This window comes from Rhagoletis zephyria, unplaced genomic scaffold, assembly GCF_001687245.7.
Source record: "Rhagoletis zephyria isolate East Lansing unplaced genomic scaffold, Rhagoletis_zephyria_1.1 Rzeph_scaffold_01457, whole genome shotgun sequence".
Taxonomy (NCBI): Eukaryota; Metazoa; Arthropoda; class Insecta; order Diptera; family Tephritidae; genus Rhagoletis; species Rhagoletis zephyria.
In genome coordinates, this window is record NW_016158541.1 from 19,465 (window position 1) to 40,067 (window position 20,603).

Here is a 20,603-nt window from a genome sequence, read left to right on the forward strand (position 1 = left end):
TTTATGTAAGAACAACAACTACATAGTTACTTACGAGTTGCAATAGTGATGGATTTATTGGTAATAAAAGGAAATTCGCTGTAAGCAAATAGTTCACGGAACATTTTAGAAACTAAAGAATCAAGTGAGTTGCACCCTTGGATCGTGGTAGTCTCTAGAGAAGAACTTGCTCAATATTTTCCAAAATAGCTTTTTAGGAATTATATCCTGAGTATAACCTCTCTTGCTCTAGAAAAAGGGCACCATTTTCGTGGAGGCGGCACGAAATATTTGAAAATTTAAAAAAAGAAATGGCTTTCAAGTGTTTTTTGGGCTGTTTCAAACTTAATCCTATACCGCTGTCATAAAGGACGGCCATAGTTGTATTTATTCTAAAAGCCGGAAAGGTTTCCCATATCAACCCCAAGAAGCTTAGACCCAATATCCTTCCCTTATTTGCTCTTAAGAAACTTGAGGGGATTGTTGTTGGTTTCCTTTCTGATACCATCGACAGTCGTCCATTGTCTGATGACCAACATACATAGCTTAACTCTGTGTCGTAGAGTTCTTGGATATTGAAAGCGCATTCAACAACGTACTCTCAGAGGCTATTACTGACGCTGCGAAGGTTCTAAAAGGGGATAACTCACTAGAGGAGTTTATCGGTCAGCTACTCTGCTGTAGGCGTACGCCTTCAGGGAAAAGTTTCCGCAAACGCAGTGCAAGCTGATACAGTGAACGTTTCAGGATGTATCCCTCCGCTGTGGCCTAAGCGTCAGCTCAAGCAACTTTATATAAGTGGGAATGGAGATATTTTAAAATCATGTGCTTAGAAAAAGTCAGTAGAGCAGTAGAAGTGTCATGCCAGATGTAACTCGTCATCATGGTTTGACGTGAAACATGCGTAAAGTTATTCAGAGTAAAAATTTTTCCCGATTTCATGCTCACGGGTATGGTTGGTGTCCTCGTAAGAGCAAAGGCAAACAACACCACTCATTAGAGCGGCGATGGATGGCACAAGGTATGACGACTTACCTTTTAGCATTAATTAGATTCGGGGTTCATCGTTTCGTGCCATCGAATATTGGGCATAATTGAGCCGGAAATATCTGGCATGAACGTATGAGCTTGCCCACGCCATACAACTTAGGATCAATGCCAAAGAGGGCAAAGAAGATATCTTTGATCTCACATTCGAAAAACGTTATTTTAATGGCGAAGTGTTCGTTATACACGACGACGGCTGTTTGACTTAGCCAGGTGCTGCCTGAAAGGTGACAGGTTGCGTTGTCTGCATATACCTAGGCATGCATATTAGAGCAGTTATGCGTGACAAATAAGGAATCAATCAGCTAAGCTCCATAGCAAAGGATAGCCCTCAAGAACTCCGCATGTGAAATATTAACTTGCCTCTGCCTGAATTCTAATGAACCATACTCTGCGCGAACATTGAACGAATCCAATTTATCAGCAGAGCATTAGCTCTATTACTGAGAGCCAAATTTGCTTATGCTATCGGAGGTGGCAGATTAAAAAATCTCCCACAAAATTCACAAAAATACCAAGACGAGTTCTTTCTTAATGATGCGTTGGCGATCCCCTGCTTACGATCATANACTGAGAGCCAAATTTGCTTATGCTATCGGAGGTGGCAGATTAAAAAATCACCCACAAAATTCACAAAAATACCAAGACGAGTTCTTTCTTAATGATGCGTTGGCGATCCCATACAGAAGAATTGGTCTAAACGACGGCTATAAATATCCGTCGACAAATCTGGGGACTAAGGGCCACATTTTCTATGTTGGACTTATACATAAACTTATTACGAGTATAAGCAAACGGCTTTATAGACGACATGGGGAAGTGGACTTTCACTTAACCCAAACACTAACGGGTCGTGGTTGTTTTAACGACTTGAGCAGGAAGGTGGGGATACCGTTTAAGGGTTCACAACCTTGTGGATACCGTGCTTGAGCCAATAGAAAATATTGGTCCATCTTGAGCCATATGGCAAGGAAATCGCGTCAAGAGAAGCAGTCCCGAATCTTAGGAAGGCAATAGGCTGCTTCCCCGCTATATGATGAATACGGAAAGAATTTTCAACTTTTGAATCTGAATCTTTAGCACATTTTTGGGTATGCAGTTTTATAGTCCATACAATTTTAGTGTAATGATGTGGAAGTTTCAAACGGCTAAAAAATTCCATTATTTTAGAGATTTTTTTTCGGTGACGGAATTTTGTATAAAATTTTAAACTGTGATTTACATACATACATACATATATGGCTTTCGCTAAAGCTTGGATGGTACTTTTATAGAAAAATAACAAATTTAGCTCCAAAAATATTACGAATATTTAAGAAAAATCAATATGTGGTTTTAGTCCCTATACATTTGAATAAATNATTCCATTATTTTAGAGATTTTTTTTCGGTGACGGAATTTTGTATAAAATTTTAAACTGTGATTTACATACATACATACATATATGGCTTTCGCTAAAGCTTGGATGGTACTTTTATAGAAAAATAACAAATTTAGCTCCAAAAATATTACGAATATTTTTGAAAAATCAATACGTGGTTTTAGTCCCTATATATTTGAATAAATAGCAATAATAATAATAATAATAATAATAAATAAACGAGGCAAACTTACTTAAAGACACTTGTATAAAGAGGTTTTCAAGGCTTCACTTAAAAACTTCATTTGGCTCCTGAAACGCTCCAACATTATTCGATGATAGTCCAAGGAGAAGATCCTATTGAAAAAGCCCTGCCTGAGATCATTTATTTGAAATTGCTTTATTGCTTTGCAGTTTTCCCACTGGGAATCTCTTTCTCTCTTAATAATAAGTATAAAAATATCCCACAAAACAACACAATAACAATAGAAAAGGTGTCAAGTATAATGCTATCAAGAAGCCAAGTGCTCTCTGCATGATCACTTTGTGCTATATATCGCCCGCCACCATTTCCCACCTACCACCAACGACGACGACCTTTTCTAATCGCATTAATGCTAAACGAAGTGCCCAATTTATCAATTGTGCACAATTGCGCATCTCAACTAAATCAAACGGAATCAACAAGGAAATTTCTAGCTGTGCATGATGTGATCAGTGAATTGTATGTGATCATACAATTTTCGCAACAGCGACAAGAATCAAATCTTTTTAGTCTTGCTGCAACCGTATATCACAAAACAGAGAACAAATTTAAAATTTGTCGATCGGCGCAAATGATTGCGATTTGAAAGTTTAATAACTTTAACAAAAANGATGATAGTCCAAGGAGAAGATCCTATTGAAAAAGCCCTGCCTGAGATCACTTATTTGGAATTGCTTTATTGCTTTGCAGTTTTCCCACTGGCAATCTCTTTCTCTCTTAATAATAAGTATAAAAATATCCCACAAAACAACTGAATAACAATAGAAAAGGTGTCAAGTATAATGCTATCAAGAAGCCAAGTACTCTCAGCATAATCACTTTGTGTTATATATCGCCCGCCACCACTTCCCACCTACCACCAACGCCGACGACCTTTTCTAATCGTATTAATGCTAAACGAAGTGCCCAATTTATCAATTGTGCACAATTGCGCATCTCAACTAAATCAAACGGAATCAAAAAGGAAATTTCTAGCTGTGCATGATGTGATCATACAATTTTTGCAACAGCGACAAGAATCAAATCTTTTTAGTCTTGCTGCAACCGCATATCACAAAACAGAGAACAAATTTAAAATTTGTCGATCGGCGCAAATGATTGCGATTTGAAAGTTTAATAACTTTAACAAAACATGTTTTCTATTCATTTTGTAATAAGAAATTTGCATCTAACGTGAAATTATGGGTAAAATTCGTAGATGTGTGTACTTGCTCGGTGTGATAATAGTGATTTTGTGTATATTCATGGAAGCCGTTGAAGCGGGTGGGTGCTGGTGGTGGATTGGTCAATGGGATCAATTGAAATCATATCAAGATATGAAAACTATTTGCTTAGGGGAATCGATTTTAAATGTGGAACTTAGTCAACTGCATAGCGCTCGTTTGCTAGAACCGTTTGCGAATTTAAAGTTTTTTTATTTGTTTTTTTTCTGGGCCGACAATACATTTGTGATAGTTACAATAACCCAAAACTATAACAGTTATAATCCTAATATTTAATCAAGAGCATTAAGCTATCGTCAAAACTTAATTTCGCCTCTTTCTTTGTTCAAAGAGCGATTGTTTTATAATTATATGTAATTACTAAGTTAAATTCTCTTCCTATGAGACACGATTGACGGATCTAGTTACAATTTCAATTAAATAAAATACGACTTCAATCAAATAAATCAGATTATGACTTTCTTCCAGCTGGCGAAAAATATATCTACTATAAAAAAATAAAAAAAAAATTTATAAAATATAAAAAATATTACTTATTACAGGCTGGACTTCTCAATGTTGGAAGAAGCACAATTCCGGTTCCATACAAACGCCAGATGGCGAATTCAAGCGGCCTTTTGGTATTCTTTGCACGTATCATTGCATGCTATGGTTTCCACCAATGTAAGTAAAATATCAATACCAATCCCGCCCGTCCTTTTGATGTCAAAAAAAAAATAATAATCGATTAATCGCTTAATTGATTAACATAAACCATTCGATTATAAATTGCAATTAATCGATGAATTGATCGTTTCGATTGAAATCGAAAGTGAATAAAAACCACTTAATATGTTATAAAATGTCATGTCCAATTTTAGGATCCACATTTGATTAAAATATTTACGTGGTCACGTGAATCAATCAGTGCAGTGTTTGGGTGCGGTTCCTTATAAGCTGCTCAAGCTTTCCACCATCCACTGTAATTGTTTCTGGTCATTCTTCCTATTTAATAACTTTTACCGTAAAAGACCTTATACAAATCAGGATCACGCATTAATATGAAACCTTCGTTTTAGGGTTGCCAACATTTTCTACACTTCAAATATATATAGTATTTTATTTAAAACAAACAGTAAACACGATTTTTAAGTGAAGAAAAATGTCTTCCTGTGAATGCCGAAGTTGCTGGAGTAGAGAGCAGAAATTAAATAATTTTAAGTAAATTTGTTAATTCTTTCTCAGTTATGTTGCCAGTTTTGATTATAAACTCACAATTACCATTTACTTTAAAGAATATTTCATTTAATATTTTTATTTCAGTATAAATGTCGAAATTTTTTCGTGCAAATATATTTACATTTATAATTGAAGAAATATAGTAGTAGTAACATGGTAACAACATAAGACTTACCGTTGATTTTCGGCAACTTTTTTGCTGGTAGTGTTGTGAATTTTCTTTCACATAAATTGTGTTAGAAGATTTTTTTTTTTATATGAAAGAAATTACTAACTCCTAAATGAAAAATTTCCAAAAATTAACGGTAAGGCCTAGCTATTATTGAGTGGTTAGCAGCCCACTTTTTGATTAGGTAATTTTGATGCATATGTTTTTCCGTGAGTAAAGTAGTGAATTTTTTATGGTTATCGATTATTTTGAAAACTAATCGGTTAATCGTTCGATTAATTAGAAAATAGCTTCCGAAATTGCTCCGCCAATAGAACAATCCTAGGGGATGAGAGCATAAAAATTGAATTTACTTTTTCCACATGCATTTTTGGACCACCCTAATGTACATATGTATGTTTATAATAAACGTAAGCAAAAAACATTTTGCTTGCAGTCTTCTGTTCTCTTTCCACTGCAGGTTGCAAGACTAAAAGGTATAAAATGAATAAAATAAAAAACTTTTTAGTATACCACGCTTTTATATATGGACTAAAAATTAGAAAATAATATTTCTCAGCTCCATCGAATTTGTTTTGCTTTGAGCGACCTCTTAATATTTTTTGATTTCAAAATAAAAAAATAGGGGTATAGTTTTTTTCGGTATTCTAGAGAGTGAGAGCATTACAATTCCGACTTTACTTTTTTGGGCCACCCTAACATACGCACGTATGTGTTATATTTCTACAGCGATTCCTTTCTTTAATTTTTATTTCTATTACTTTGGGAACAGCCTTCTCATTTGACTTCGAATTTCAGGGCTATTGGAAGATCTTCTAACACAGCTTCCAAATAGAAGCCCTCTCAGAAAATATTCTAACTGAAAGAGTTTTTTAGAAGCCCTTTTCATTTTATCGACTGGGACACTACTGAGATTAAGTTAGTTATTCGTAGCATAGTAAGAGATGATTAAAAAAGTAAATTCCATTCCCTTGAATAGAAATATTTCACATTAATTATAAGAAGCTAGTAGGCGTTTAACATATGTATATGTGCAGTATATATTTAATACTTCTTAATTTCAAGCATTTTTTCGTATTAATTTATTGTCTTTATATTTTTCTTTTGCAGCTATCCATATTGTGAATTTATTTTCGATCTTCGAATGTCGAGGCATTTCACTTCTTATCCTGACTGTTATGAGATACGCTGCAATGAAACCTTCACCTTTATCGGAGACTAAAAATATTGCCGGATTATTTTAATACTTTTAAATAGACTACACAATTTGTAACTATAAATAAAAACGAATGTACATATACACACACATCCATATAAGTATATTTATGTAATCGCAAAAATAAATTTTAAAAACTTGTTGAAATTATTTTTAATGTCATTCACCTGCATAAAAATATACAACGGTACATACATACATATATACATATGTACGTATACTCGTATAACTCAATAATTTATAAAGCGCCACTTTTATCCAACTTTCTGCGTTGGAAAAGTATCTTCAACACACCCAAGGTGACTTCAAAGTTTCAACTTTGTTAAGTTGCAGACAAACAAAAATATTAAAATAACAATTAAACGTCTCAGACTTGTCTGCCGTTCTGATAAGCGAGTGCATATAAACAACAAAAACAAGAGCGTAGAAAACACCTTCAACGCACACCCACAGACAAACTGACGCATATGCATACATACGCATACCGCTCTCTGGCTGTCTGTCGAGCACATCAGAAAGTCAGCAATAATAGTAAGTTTGTTATGCTGGCATTGCTTGGAAGAAGTAGAGAAAACTTTTGGCATAAGTAGGTCTGCAAGTTCCTGTTTCAATAAAAAGCTGAATGCAACAAAAACTCGTATAAAATCAGCGTCAAGCTGAGTTGCTGCAAACTTTCACTATCCGCCACTCACACCATGACAGCCGATTGTGCATAAATAGTGGAGGTGGCAGAACATAAAGTAGAATGGGAAATTGCCATGGCATCCGAATATATAACGGAAGTACTTTAAATTTTACTAAGAGTAGAGTCATGATGAAAGAATTTTTTATTTTTAGTAAGTTTGCTTTAAAAAAAATTTATTGCGCATAAGATCTTGTTAACATAACATAAGAATAACTTTGACATATCGAATGGACGTCCTTCCAACTTGCTTTCAGTTGAAATGGAAGATAAGCTATTATTAAGTTGATATATTGCGTGCCATCATATTCAATTTCCGATCGGATTGTTAATGACATGGCGGTCGCTTCTATAAAGGTATCATCACCATCAAAGCGAAATTCCCTACTTGACCATTCAGAAATGGACTTTTTAAACATAGGGGTAGCTGACTCTCAGATACACCAGAAAGCCATAACAAAACCAGATACCTGTGGTCATAAGCAATTACCGCCTAAGTCGACTTAAGCATGAATTGAGTTATATATGCTATCGTATTCTGCAACTACTATTCCATGTGTACGTGAAATGGCCATCTCGCCAGCTAGACTATTTAAAAAGTTATCGTAGAACATATTTTGGTTTCCCCATAAGGTTAACATTACAGTCCAAATGTTTAAAACGCTTTTTCTTGAATTTAGGTTTTTCTAAATATTCGGTTTTTGCATATGACCACAGTTATAATGGTTTAAAACGCATTTTCTTGAATTTAGGTTTTTCTACTTAGGCGGTTTTTGCATATGACCACAGATATATTGGTATCTTTAGAACAACTCTGCATTTTCAATGTAAATTTAAAAATTTTTTTTCCTTCCCTTATACAATTTTAAAATTTTTAAATAGTATCGTTTATCTACATATATCAGCGGTTCCCACACTTTTTGTTTTCGTAGACCACTTTCTGGGGTATTAACTAAACTTGTCAAAAAATGCGAATAATAGAACGAACTATGGAAATTTGCGTCACGGCCGAGTGCCAACCCTGAATTCGGAGTGGGAAAAATAAAAATAGAGACAGAGCGCTCCTTTATGAGGCGTAATATTTTGGGGTAAATATTGAGGCGAAAAAAACTGAGTTATATAAAAAATAAATTTATTTGAAGATCGCTGGTTCTTTTTTAACTCATAAAAGAGGAAATCAAAATTGATTGCTCTTGAATTGTAATGAGGAAGAAGCTGTAAATTTGTTCCTCGGTGAGAAAGTTTTGTGAACTTTGTCCTAATAAACACTACTCAAATAAACTAAGAACGGTTTTAAAAAAGCAAATTATGACTTCATAAACAAACATGTTATGTGATCTATATGATCGCCTACCTGAAAAAAAAAAATGTCAAGTCCGTGTACGAGAAAAGGGAAAATGTTCATTTTTTTATCGCGCTATCTATTAGGATTGCATCAGAACCGTAGCTCCCAAAAATGTTTAGCCAAGAAATCTGAAAATTAGAATCCTAGAGCTTCGAATTTTTTTTTTAAATTTCAATACGACCTTTTTTCATCGAAATACAGCCTGCCAAATATCACTGAAAAATTTTAATTTTTTTTTGCTCCCTTACCCCACGTCTCCACCTTCGCCAGATTTGTAGTTTCATTTTACCGTGCCATTCGCATTGGGAACGAAATTCTTAGACAGAAAGTTGCCCACATGAGAAAACGGGAAAAAGTTCAAACGGAAAATTTAAAGATGTTAAGACAAATTTAGTATAAGGTGGAGACGTTGGATCAATTGTTTTTTAGTAATGTATTGTCTGCCTACATTGATAATTAAAGCCAAGCCAGCATGTTTATTCTTTACTATCGAAACCAGATAAATTTTCGTGGACCCAACTTACAACTTGTGAACCCCTATTTTCTTTCACGCCAACATAGACCCCGTCGAGTCTCCCGTGGACTCTGGGGGCCCACCTGGACCACTTTGGGAATTACTGATCTATACGGTTGTAACGGATGTTATTCACCTATTACTTATTAAGACAATAAATATCCTTAGAATTATAATTCGTTATTTATGAGTTAGCACGAAGTATAGAGTGATTCAATAAGTGGCATCGTTCTGTTTAAACCACATCTTGTCCAAGTCGATGTCATCTAATTTAGACCATAACAAGTTTCTTATCATGCCTCGATAACGTTCATTTACCGTAAAAGCATTAACGCATCATTTTCGGAAAAGTACACTCCGATGACTCCGCCAGCGTAAAAACCCCAACAAACAGTGGTTCAATATGAATGCATGGTTTTTCGTGCAGTTTCCTTGTTACGTATTCGTTTAGGTGAAAAACGACATCAACGTTTGGATCACTTTTACGTGTAGTTCAACTGAGCAGAAACGTGAACCGGTTTTGAAAAGGATTAACCTTTTTTTTCTTTTAATTAGCTGAACTGATATTTTCTACAAATGTTTGATGCGAACCGAAAGCCGACCACTTTTTATAATGGTTTAATATTCGTTTTAAGAGATAAATTTGACTAATTTTTTATTTTTTCTTTTGTTAAATATGGTAATACCATATTAGTTTACCATCTAACAATTTCTTTACTAAGTACAGCGTATAGTATAAATTATATAATTATAATATATGTATATATGTATATTTTTTTTTTAATCGGGAACCGGTTTTTGTATTTAACTGCAAATTTTCAGATAACTCGAAAAAGGGTTTTGGAGAAAAGGCGAATAATCGAAAGCCTTAATTTATACTGAATAATTCGGAAAATATTCAACGCGGGCCGCGATGCTGGTAACAGAGGAAGAGGAAGGCCTCCTCTGCGTTGGAAAGACCAGGTGGAGAAGGACTTAGCTTCACTTGGCATTTTCAATTGGCGTCAGTTAGCACAGAAGAGAAATGACTGGCGTGCTGTTTTGGACTCGGCCAAAATCGCTTAGGCGGTTACAGCGCCAAATAAGAAGAAGAAGAAGAATTCGCGATCCGTTCAACCGGCCAGAAACTCTTACTGAGTATTTAGGCTCCGAACTAGCTTCAAATACCGTAGCAGCCGGTAATAATGGATGCTCAATGGGGCTTGGAGTGGTAGTCTATTGCGAATTATTTTGTTCATACATATCTGGACACATGACAAGTGTTGAGTTCTCTTTAGCCATCGATCGATGAACATAGAACAAGGAGCTATACAGACTCAAATTACACATCCCCATACAGAATATTTCTAAGATTACGCGGTGGTTATAGTAACTTGAAGTGGGAGAGGTGATGAAATTATCTTGGCCTAGGCATCACACTGAATCTCTGTGCCTATCGAATAAGGTTTTGATGTTATGGACATATATTATATATTGAACCAAAATCACACTCTACAACACTCTAATCGCTACGGTTATATTGCGTGGAAGCAGTGACGATACTGCTCTTTAGGTTTTCGAGCGAAAGGTGCCCTGGAAAGCACATGAATCCTTTCGCATTGGCGGTAGAAAATATCGAAAATACTACATACAATAAAAGCTTATAAGCATTATGGCGAAATTGATCTAATGAGTTAAATGTTTCTTATACGTTTAGTAGATCATGTGATGGGAATGCATTCAAAAGCCCAGCCAGCCCCAATAAAATAAAATATTTGCGGAAGAACTAAAATTTTAGTTGGCTCGACATACAGAAAAGTCCAAATTCACCTTTTTCCTAAAACGCTCCCGATCTAATAGGGCTACGGGGATCAGGGATGAAAAATTTAAATTTCAGATTGTACCTAATATCATAAAATAAATGTACCTAAATGAGACAGATTGTACCTAAAAAAAGTTACATCACTCATTTGTAGTTTTTTTATAAATTTTATTTAAAACATGAATACAAAGGATGGATATACTTTAAACATGATTCGGTTTTTTTTTAACTGAGCCTATATCCATAGATTATAGTCTAATGGGAATCGGAGAAGCGTTGTTTTTGTCTAATTATGACTACTGAGAAATATTGGCGAAAAAGAAAAAAAACACACTTTACGAAGTATACATCTTTATCCAGCAACAACACGAATTTATAATAATAATAATAGATTGGCGCTTACACATATGTTAGTGTTTGGCCGAGCTTCTTCTCCGATTTGTGGCGTGCGCCTTGATGTTGTCACACAAAGCGGAGGGACCTACAGTTTTACGCCGACTCCGAACGGCGATTGTATTTTTATGAGAAGCTGTTTTTCATGGCAGAAATACACTCGGAGGTTTGCCATTGCCTGCCGAGGGACGACCGCTGTTAAGAAAAAACCTTTTTTCTATATTTTTGCGATGTTGCTTTGACCAGAGTTTAAACCCTGGTGCTGCGGAGTGGAAGCGCGCACTGCTTACCCCTACACCCCAGCGGCCGACATGCTAATTTATCCGATTCCTTTTAATAGGTGCGACAAGTCTAGAGAAAATAATATAATTGCCGTAAGTAACTTCGAAAGCATTTTAAATATATTTCCAGAAATCAAAAAGCGAATATGGGTCAATAATAATAATTGTACCTAAAATCTACTGACTGTACCTAATGTACCTTTAAGTCATCAAACGTCGGAAAAAGGTACAATTGTACCTACTTTTTCATCCCTGACGGGGATACCATTGTCGAGACAACGACGAGGATTTCAGAAGCGTTGAAAAATTTCCGACGACTTATATAAAAATAAGTGAACGTTTTTGGTGTAACCTCATAACTTGAGAACGAATTCACCGAATACAACCAAATTTATGTGGCATATTCAGGCCATCATGCAGATGGTTTATGTGAAGTTTTCTTGAATTCGGAAAAGGGGCATCACACCTCTATTTTATATATAAAAATTAGTGTGTTAGCTTATAACTTGAGAACGGCTTCACCGAATTCATCCAAATTTATACGGCATATTCAGGATATCATGCAGATGGTTTATGTGGAGTTTGCCCGAATTCGTAAAAGGGGGTGTGGCACCTCCCATACTAACTAAAATTTTTATGTTGTATATCGCTTGAAATATTTGCGGTAGAGTACTGGAAATTGGTATAGAGGAATATCAAATAATTCCATACTCATGGAGGAAAATGGACGGTATTGGAAAAGAGGGCGTGGCACCTCCCATCTTATATATAAAAAATAAGTGCAAGATCTCAACCAAATTTATACGGCATAGTCGGGCTATTATGCAGATGGTTTGTGTTAAGTTTCCCCGAACTCAGGAAAAGGGGGCGTGGCACCACCCGTACTAACAAAAATTTTCATCTGGTATATCTCTTGAAATATTTGTGGTAGATTACTGGAATTGGTAGCTATTGTTTATTTATTCATACCCAAGATGGAAAAACAAAAAAATGTTGTATATCCAAATGTGTTGGATTAAAATTTAAAATAAAGAATCAAAAATTTTAAAATAATACAGATTATAAATTTACATATAGAAAAATTCCAGCATTTTCATTCATTTTTCAATATTTGGTGTAGAGAAGCACACCAGGGTACCGCTAGTTTAATATAATTTCAACGAAGATGCAGATTTTAAAGACCTTCAAAAATCAGTTTAATTGGTGTCACTCATAGCCTTCAGAGTTACATGTGTCATCATCTCGGATCAGGGTATTTACTTGTACAAGCTAACCTAATCTGATTTTTCAATGCAAATAAATATCGAGGCTGAATATTGCCGTGGCAAGCAATGAGCTTATGCCCGAGAAATATTAAAACATTTTGGTCTTAACTGATTTGTGGTATTCACGTGTGTTCCCCTAATTGGTCGGAGAAAACAATAAAGAGCATTTCATAGACTAACCTTTTGCTAGATTCAGTTATCGAATATTTGAGCTAAATATATTGAGAATTCTTTAGGATATCAGATTAATAATGTACGAACTTCGCATCTTGAATAACTGTTTGTGAACGCGCCTAGAAAGATCCATTCGCCTGAATAATTATGGACGAGCATATGTATTCTACCAAATAGAAATTCAATTACAGATTTTGATACGTACCTAAATATGTATGAGCAAGTGTTTAGCTCTCGCAATAAATGTAATTCAAGCGTCCACCAAAATATGCACTCACTCGCCAGCTTATACTTTTATAACGGTAAAGCATTTCCTTATACTCAATTTACCATACATAGTTCTTAAATACAGCACTCAGTCTCTCAGCCTCTCGGCCAAACCAGTTGGCGTGTCTGAATGCACTTTTGTCGCCACAAATGGCATCAGAACTAAATAATCAACAACATGAAAATTAAAATGGAAATGAAAATTGTAAGGCGAGGTTTAATTAGCTAAAATAAAAGCGATTTGCTAAAGACACAGCTACGACAGCAACAACAGCAAGAAAAACAACTAAAAATGAGTGCAAAGTGACAAAAATAAATAAAAATTAAACTGCAATTGCTGCAAGAACAACAGCAAATGAAACAAAAGGCTCGTGCGACGCAAAAAGTATGTGATCGGAGGAAAATATAGGGAGTAGCCGTTTATGCTTCGCGCCATTTAGGCGGGAAAGTCTCTGGTGCAGACGCAATGAGTTAAGTTGAAACAAAGGGCAGACAGACGCAGACCACCACGCGACACAAACGCAACAAGCAAATGGCAGACAAGTGTTGCAAAATTATAGGAAAGTCGAGGGAAACTAAAGAACACAAAGGTAAGTAGGAAGAAGATAGATGAAAACCTGATGGGCAAAAGGGAGTGAGTGTTAATGGGTGTCAATAAAATGACAGACGAGGTGACATTAGAAAACAACAAAAAAAAAAGCAGATATGGAACTTCTAATACTAAAAAACAATAGAAAAAACCAATGCAGTAGCACAGCATTATGGAGTTTAAAATCACGCAATTAAGAAAACATTTAAATGATTTGAAATGAGTTGGCAGTAAGCGTGAATGTGGCAGCACTAAATGAAAATTGACAATAAACATTAAAGCTGCAGCCTAAGCGGAACACGCAATTAGTAAAAATTAATTGGTTATATTAGCGGAAGAGGTGTTAAGTGAACGCCTGCATTATCGGGCGGGATGATGGAAGCGAAGCAGTCAAGTTCATGAACTGGTAAGCAAAACCAATTGTAATTAAGTGGAAAATTTAAATGCCATGCAAGATTTAGAATAAGAAGTTTAAGGTGTTTTTCTTGTTTCACTGCACATATGTACGTGTATTAAAGGACTAAATTAGAAGTTAACATTTCTATGTGATCGATGCTTGATCAAGCAAGTTCGTTGCTTAAGTCTTTCGTTTCGAACAAAAGGGAAGGGTAAGTTAGAAACTGAAGCATTGACGATACATCTGTGTGGCAGCCCTGTAGGTGTAAAAAGCTTCGTTTACACTATAACAAATACCAATTATGAAGGAAAAAATGTTTTTCTGGGAGTGATCGTTTCTCGCAAGCAATGACAAAACTCCTAGAGTTCAACAATTTTTGCGTGTATGTTTATTTTATCTCCGAAGAGAGTTTCATCTAGCTAGAATTATCACTGCTTACTTGATCAATGACATGACTTTTGGTCCACAAAACATACAATTTTTGTTTTCAATAGCCTCGATAAACATTTTTTTTTTTAAACTATCTGAATTCGGAGGCATCACTTGAGCGACAGCATTAAGAAACTCATTACCGATAGGAGAATGGAGCTCGACTAGGAATTTAGAAAAATATGTGAGCAATAAAGGTATAGGTACATTTTTAAGCGTTGCGTACGACATGGGATCTAAGGATTTTAGGTCAAAAATTTTTTAATAAAAGCTTTCCCGAATGTAGAGAGGATAAAGGTGTTGTCTTCAGCACTGCCGCTACTATGTCGCTGGTAAGTTTGACGAAATCAGCTCTTTGTGTGATGTATTCTCAGAAATGTTCACACCAAGTATATGCTCGTAGTAAACGCTTTTTAGCATAACAGTAATCAAAATCAACTAGTCAAGATTTCACGTTGCTAATTTCCTAAGCGAACGAAGCGGTTCTTTATTCGTCTTTCTGTTGCATTCTCTGGGAGAATGTATGCATGCTATTTATTATTATTATTATTTTTTTTTTTTTTGGAACCAGACACAAAACAACGCGTGCATAAAACTGTAATCAGACTACTTTCCTTTCGTTATACTCTTTTCATGTCCCTTTTAGTCTGTTTTAAATCTGCGTGATTAACGATCAAACCTTTGCAGATTGTTTGGTGTCATCTCTCAACACATTTGTGCCACGTAAAGTGACCAGTCAGCAGTCCAACAAGTTGTCTGCAGTATTGTAAGCTCAATGTGTGCAAGTAAATAAATACCCATGCCGACCTACACACCCTCGTTGCCTCTGGGGGTCATCCCGATTGCTCCATAGGTCAATAGTTACGGCTGTGGTGTATTTTTCAACCCCTTAGCAGAAAAGAAATTGGTGGCAATAGGGAGTTATTCGCTTCGCCAGTTTACATTTCCGAGCTATGTCGAGCCATCTTATCGGCTTTTTCGTTTCCTGCTATATTGCTATTTCTAGGAACACTGCAGAAGGAGGTTTTGACGTGGCTCAGTGAAGCCAGCGAATATAGTGACGTTCCCTGGCAAAAACTTACCATCCAGCATGAGATCAACCGCCTTCTCTATGGCAAATACCACCGAGAAAAAGACACTGCAGTTATAAGGCAGACAATATTATTGCTTTGTTTGAAGGTCCTTGGAGTACAGAACCGAGCCGACACCTCTTTCTATTTTTAGCCATAGGTTTAGATGGAAATACCATCATTTACTGACAGGAGGTCACCTTCCCAATCTTTTCGGGTTGGAAAGTGCATGGGAATTTTAAAACTAACATCCCAGGATATACTGAGGTTTACGAGTCTCTGCACTCTCCCAATTATACTCTGATTGCTGCTTTTATCCAGTGCTTTCTCCCAGACTGGCACTCCATAGGTTAAAATTAGTCGGATGACTGTGATCTTGAAGAAATAGTGACATCACCACTACTGTGGATTCTTGAAAAAGCTCACTGTCGAAAGCTACTGGAATAAAGGAAGGAAATATTCGTAAAGTTACATCGGTTATTTATATGCAACAAGACTTTAAGAAATTAATGAACTCGTTGTATATGACAACATTCGATCAAAATGTCTGCACGCAGTATTTCTATTTATCACAATACTCGCTTAAAGTATGATGGTTATCAGATCCCGTACAGGTTATATTTTTTAAATAAGAAATCACTGGATCCACTATTGAGGAAATTCTAATGAATTGGCTTTTGATGCTCAGAAAGTTGCTGAATCAGAAATGGCTGAAACTGAAGGTATCTATTTCTTTGATATCGCGAATCAAAAGAGAGCGTTGAAGACCACTTCTATAGTAAGCTGATCATTCGTCAAGCAACCGCAGCTTTAACAGAAATTCCCAGATCTCACTCTCACTCACTCCGAATCTCAGGTAAATCTCAAACAGCCACACGTGTCCATGAATGAAATGGGTCAACATCGCTTCACAAACCATAAATATTCAATGGCACTTTTAAAAATGCAAACTTTGTGTGGTCCAAGATGCGCCTTTAATATTACTCCTTTCTTTACACAGATTTCGTAGAACTAAAATATCAGTTGTTTATAACCATAAATAAAATAATCGTAAGTGTTGGCGTTGATGCTTTTTACCTCTTTCGATATTATCTACATTTTTGCTGATGCAATTTTGTTCGTTCTTTTTTTGTTGTAGAACATGCTTCCTGCTGATATTACTATGTACTCGAACGTATTCGGTAGCAAAAAGTATTTACACTGCATACAGCGTTGGCTACCAGCCTCTGAGAAGCTTCAGTTATTCAGTTAGCGGTTGGCCAACATGTTTTTTGGGTCAAATACGCTGTTTTTCGATATTTTTTACCCGATTTTTATTTTACTCTTGCTTTCTTAGCCATTTTTTTTTTCTAAGCCTAATTAACTTCGTAACAATTGTTGAATGGTTGCTACTCAAGTGCGGCTATTGTTCGTTGTTTTAACAAGATATCTTTAAGAGAGGCGTTTCCAATCGATTGTGTGATAGATAAACTATTATTAAGTCATTAACCTCTTAATAATCTCCCAAACCCATATGTTTGCATAAATGTACATATGTATAGTTATGTCGATGCCCTGTGGTAAAAATTTCTAGTTCTGAACTGGTGCGCTTCTAGTACACTTGGAGCCAGTACTGGTTCGCGATAAAACTAGGAAGCCCTTGGAAGTGTCAGTTGCCCCTCGCTGCATCCCATTTTCGATAGTTCCGAACTAGTCCTAAATTCTATAGTTACGAATCAGTTCTAAAATAGACCGATGAAATAAAAAAGTATCATGATTTTTCAATCTTTTTAGTTCTACCGTGTGTTTGATTTTAAAATATAAAAAAAACGTGTTTTCAATTTAAAACTAAATTTGTCTGAATTGTACATTTACATATGTATCTTTGGCTGTAGCTGAGTTCGCAGTGGCGCTTACTGTTATTGGTTAGATTCCAGAAGATCCCATGATGTTAAAATGTTAACACCAATTTTTGTTTTGCATTATCAAGCTAAGGAAAAGTAATTGAACTAAAAAGCAGCCAAACACATATCTATGTAAAGTAAACAAGCTTCCCACTGCATACCGTTTTCGATAGTTCCCAACTAGTTCTAAATTCGATAGATAAGATGTAGTTGTTCTGCATTACTTTTTCTATAGTTCGGAACAAGTTCTGAAATCCTCACCTTAGATATAGATTTCTAATGGAAAAAGTGAAAGAAAATGGTTTTTTTAAGTACCACATTTCGCTTATTTTGAACTGGTGGGGCTCTAGTTACTATCGGACTGGTTCGTTTTTGACGAAAAAGACCTTGTACGGAACAAGAAATTTGATTCACTAGTCCGCGGTTTCCCTGCAGGGTGGTTTATTGATATTCTTACATCTTTGCATGCATGTATGTATGTATGTACCTAAATAGCTGTGCAAAAATTAGCAAAATTCGACGAGATTTTTTATTTTGTGCTATAATTACGGTGACCAGATTTTTGTGAACTAAAATCGGGACATTTGTGATGCATCGAATCCGAAATTACAATTTTGCTATAAGAATAAAAAGAGATAACATCTTTTAATACAGTTTTATTTAAAACGAAACATAACATGTGATCGATAAAGCAGTCATTGTATTTAACCGGAGCTTCTACCTCCGATTTCTGCAAATCAGACATTGAACAACCGGCCCTTATAGTTAGCTTTTTTGCGGGATTTCGATAACAACTAACTTTTAATTAACTATGATAAAAAACTTTACGTGAGTTGCAATGTCGCACAGTGCTTTCCTTCCATATAAAATGTGGGCAAAAATATAATTATGGACGGCTTTAAATGAGAAGTCGCCTCTTAGTAAAATTGAGGACCCTAAATTCAAAAATGCAATTGGTTTTTGGATAACTTTCATACTTTCACTGTAAATGCAATTTGAAGTTGAAAATTTGGGTTCTTGTGGCTTTTACATAAGTATATACATAAAGTTCGTTCTATTTTCAAAAGTGAGGTGTAAGATGACAAGGCGTGCCCTGTAGATGTGCAATAAAGTTTTATTTTTGAAAGGGGTTGCCACCTGTTACAAATTTTATTAAAATTATTTAATAAGTTAAATGAATTAGATTAGATATTTTAAATATGGGTATCAATTTAACTAGTTTTGAAAATACTTTACCTCTAAATGACACGTATAAGGGTTGCCACATGTTTAAAAAATCAAATTCTCTTTAATTAAGGGAAAAACGTAACTGAGATATGTATATCAATATGAGTACCACACAAATGAAAAAAATTTACATATTTAGCAAGAAATAAGTGGAGAGTTAAAACATTCCTGAGTAAATTTAAGCCNCTGAGTTAATTTAAGATCCCAAGAATTTAAAAGGAATGTAATCAAAACAAATCACTGATTGACAATGTAAATATATGTAATAAAACAACAAATACGATGTCGTAATCCTATGGTTTGACGTAATTATTATTTTAATTTAACTAAATTCAAATTTACAAACAGGTGGGTACGCTATTCGTAATATTTTTAAGCTAAAATCTAACTTAAACCTCTTTCGTCTGACTCCCTTATGGAGATACCTATCTATTTCAACTACTTTATTCGTTAAATTCAAGTAGAATTTGATTTTTTAAACAGGTGGCAACTCTCTACATGTAGCTAATACATATTTCGATTTATACCCATCTCTTAATAATTCATTTAACTTAAAAAAAAATGTGAATCTAATTTTTTTTAAATCTAATTTTTTTACAGGTGGCAACTCTTCAAAAAAAAAATAAACCTTCTATTGTCCGCAGGTTAGTCTTTTTAGTCTGATACTTCATTTTTGAAAATAGAACGAAGCTTGCAGATCTCAAGGCATTGACAAAAAATGAAAAAAATATTTTATGCATTAGCGAAAAACTCATTACTTCAGAAAGTGCAAAAAATGAGCAGGTTTTTATTTCTTCTTTTGAAAGCTAAAAGCCCGTACTATTTAATAAAATAATAAAAAATAACCTATTTTTACATATATTTTTTATTCATTCCATTAAAATTTAGCATTTTTTGAAATTTTGTTTAAAAAACTTGTTTTTTTTTTTTGGAACACCGCAGGAACACCCTGTATTTAATTTTATTCCAAAATTTAATTCCTGTAATTCTCTACTATCTATGTGGAAACAAGAAACGTCAAACTAACATTTTATTTCAAAGAATTTATTTTTGACACTTTTTTTCTGTGAAGAGCTTACACCTGGCTATGCTTTTATTAAAATTCTTAGTATAAAATTTGTCGACTTTAGTGGCTTCCTGGCGGCATATAATTAATTTTTTTAGGGAAATGTCTGTTTAATTCTTTTTAGTGGATAAATTGTCTTTACAAAAATACCAAACAAGTTCACATTACAGATAACGATTTTTTCGATTTATGCCCACTTAGGCGGCACTGTGTGTCGTGTCGTTCTTTACAAGTTTCTATTTAAATATCCTTCTACAAAAAATACCTTCAATACACTTTTTTTCTGCACTTCGCAGATTCTTTTTCGAATTCAGGACAAATAAAATAAAGATCGAAATTTCACATTATTATTTTGGTGTTATGTCTGATGAAATTCAAATGTGGGACCACTTACGAAAGAACATGTAAGCAAATATGTAATGTTAAATAATTAAATAAATAAATATAAATATAAAAAAAATGTATTTTTATTGATATTTTATGTCCAAAAGTAGTTAGCTACAAGTGAGTTGACATCTAATACAGAGGAAACCAGTTCTCAATATTTTGCGACTATCTCCCTTCAAAAGTAGTTAGTTACGTCCAAAGAAATAGTTACCACTAGTCGACTGCTAGTTAGTTAATAGTTGGCTACAAACTAGTCCCATTTCCTGCAGGATGTTTACCCGTACAAATTGCGTGCTGTGGTGTTGGTGGAAATTTAACATTTGAAAGCACATTTAGATTTATGTCTGGCTCTAGCT

The 20,603-nt window shown here is 34.9% G+C and overlaps 1 protein-coding gene across 1 annotated transcript; it reads left to right on the forward strand.

Annotated features, from left to right (window-relative positions):
• The first annotated feature begins 3,654 nt into the window (after positions 1-3,654).
• Positions 3,655-6,639, forward strand: LOC108364076 (uncharacterized). The gene is made up of 3 exons (XM_017617638.1): positions 3,655-3,914; positions 4,417-4,537; positions 6,372-6,639. The coding sequence occupies exons 1-3, from the start codon at positions 3,833-3,835 to the stop codon at positions 6,481-6,483; spliced, it is 315 nt and encodes a 104-aa protein (XP_017473127.1). The 5' UTR covers positions 3,655-3,832; the 3' UTR covers positions 6,484-6,639.
• The last annotated feature ends 13,964 nt before the right edge of the window (positions 6,640-20,603 follow it).

Coding starts and splice junctions, on each gene's coding strand:
- LOC108364076 (XM_017617638.1), top strand. CDS start 3,833: ATGGGTAAAATTCGTAGATGTGTGTACTTGCTCGGTGTGATAATAGTG. Junction 3,915..4,416: donor CATGGAAGCCGTTGAAGCGG/GTGGGTGCTGGT, acceptor TACTTATTACAG/GCTGGACTTCTCAATGTTGG. Junction 4,538..6,371: donor ATGCTATGGTTTCCACCAAT/GTAAGTAAAATA, acceptor TTTCTTTTGCAG/CTATCCATATTGTGAATTTA.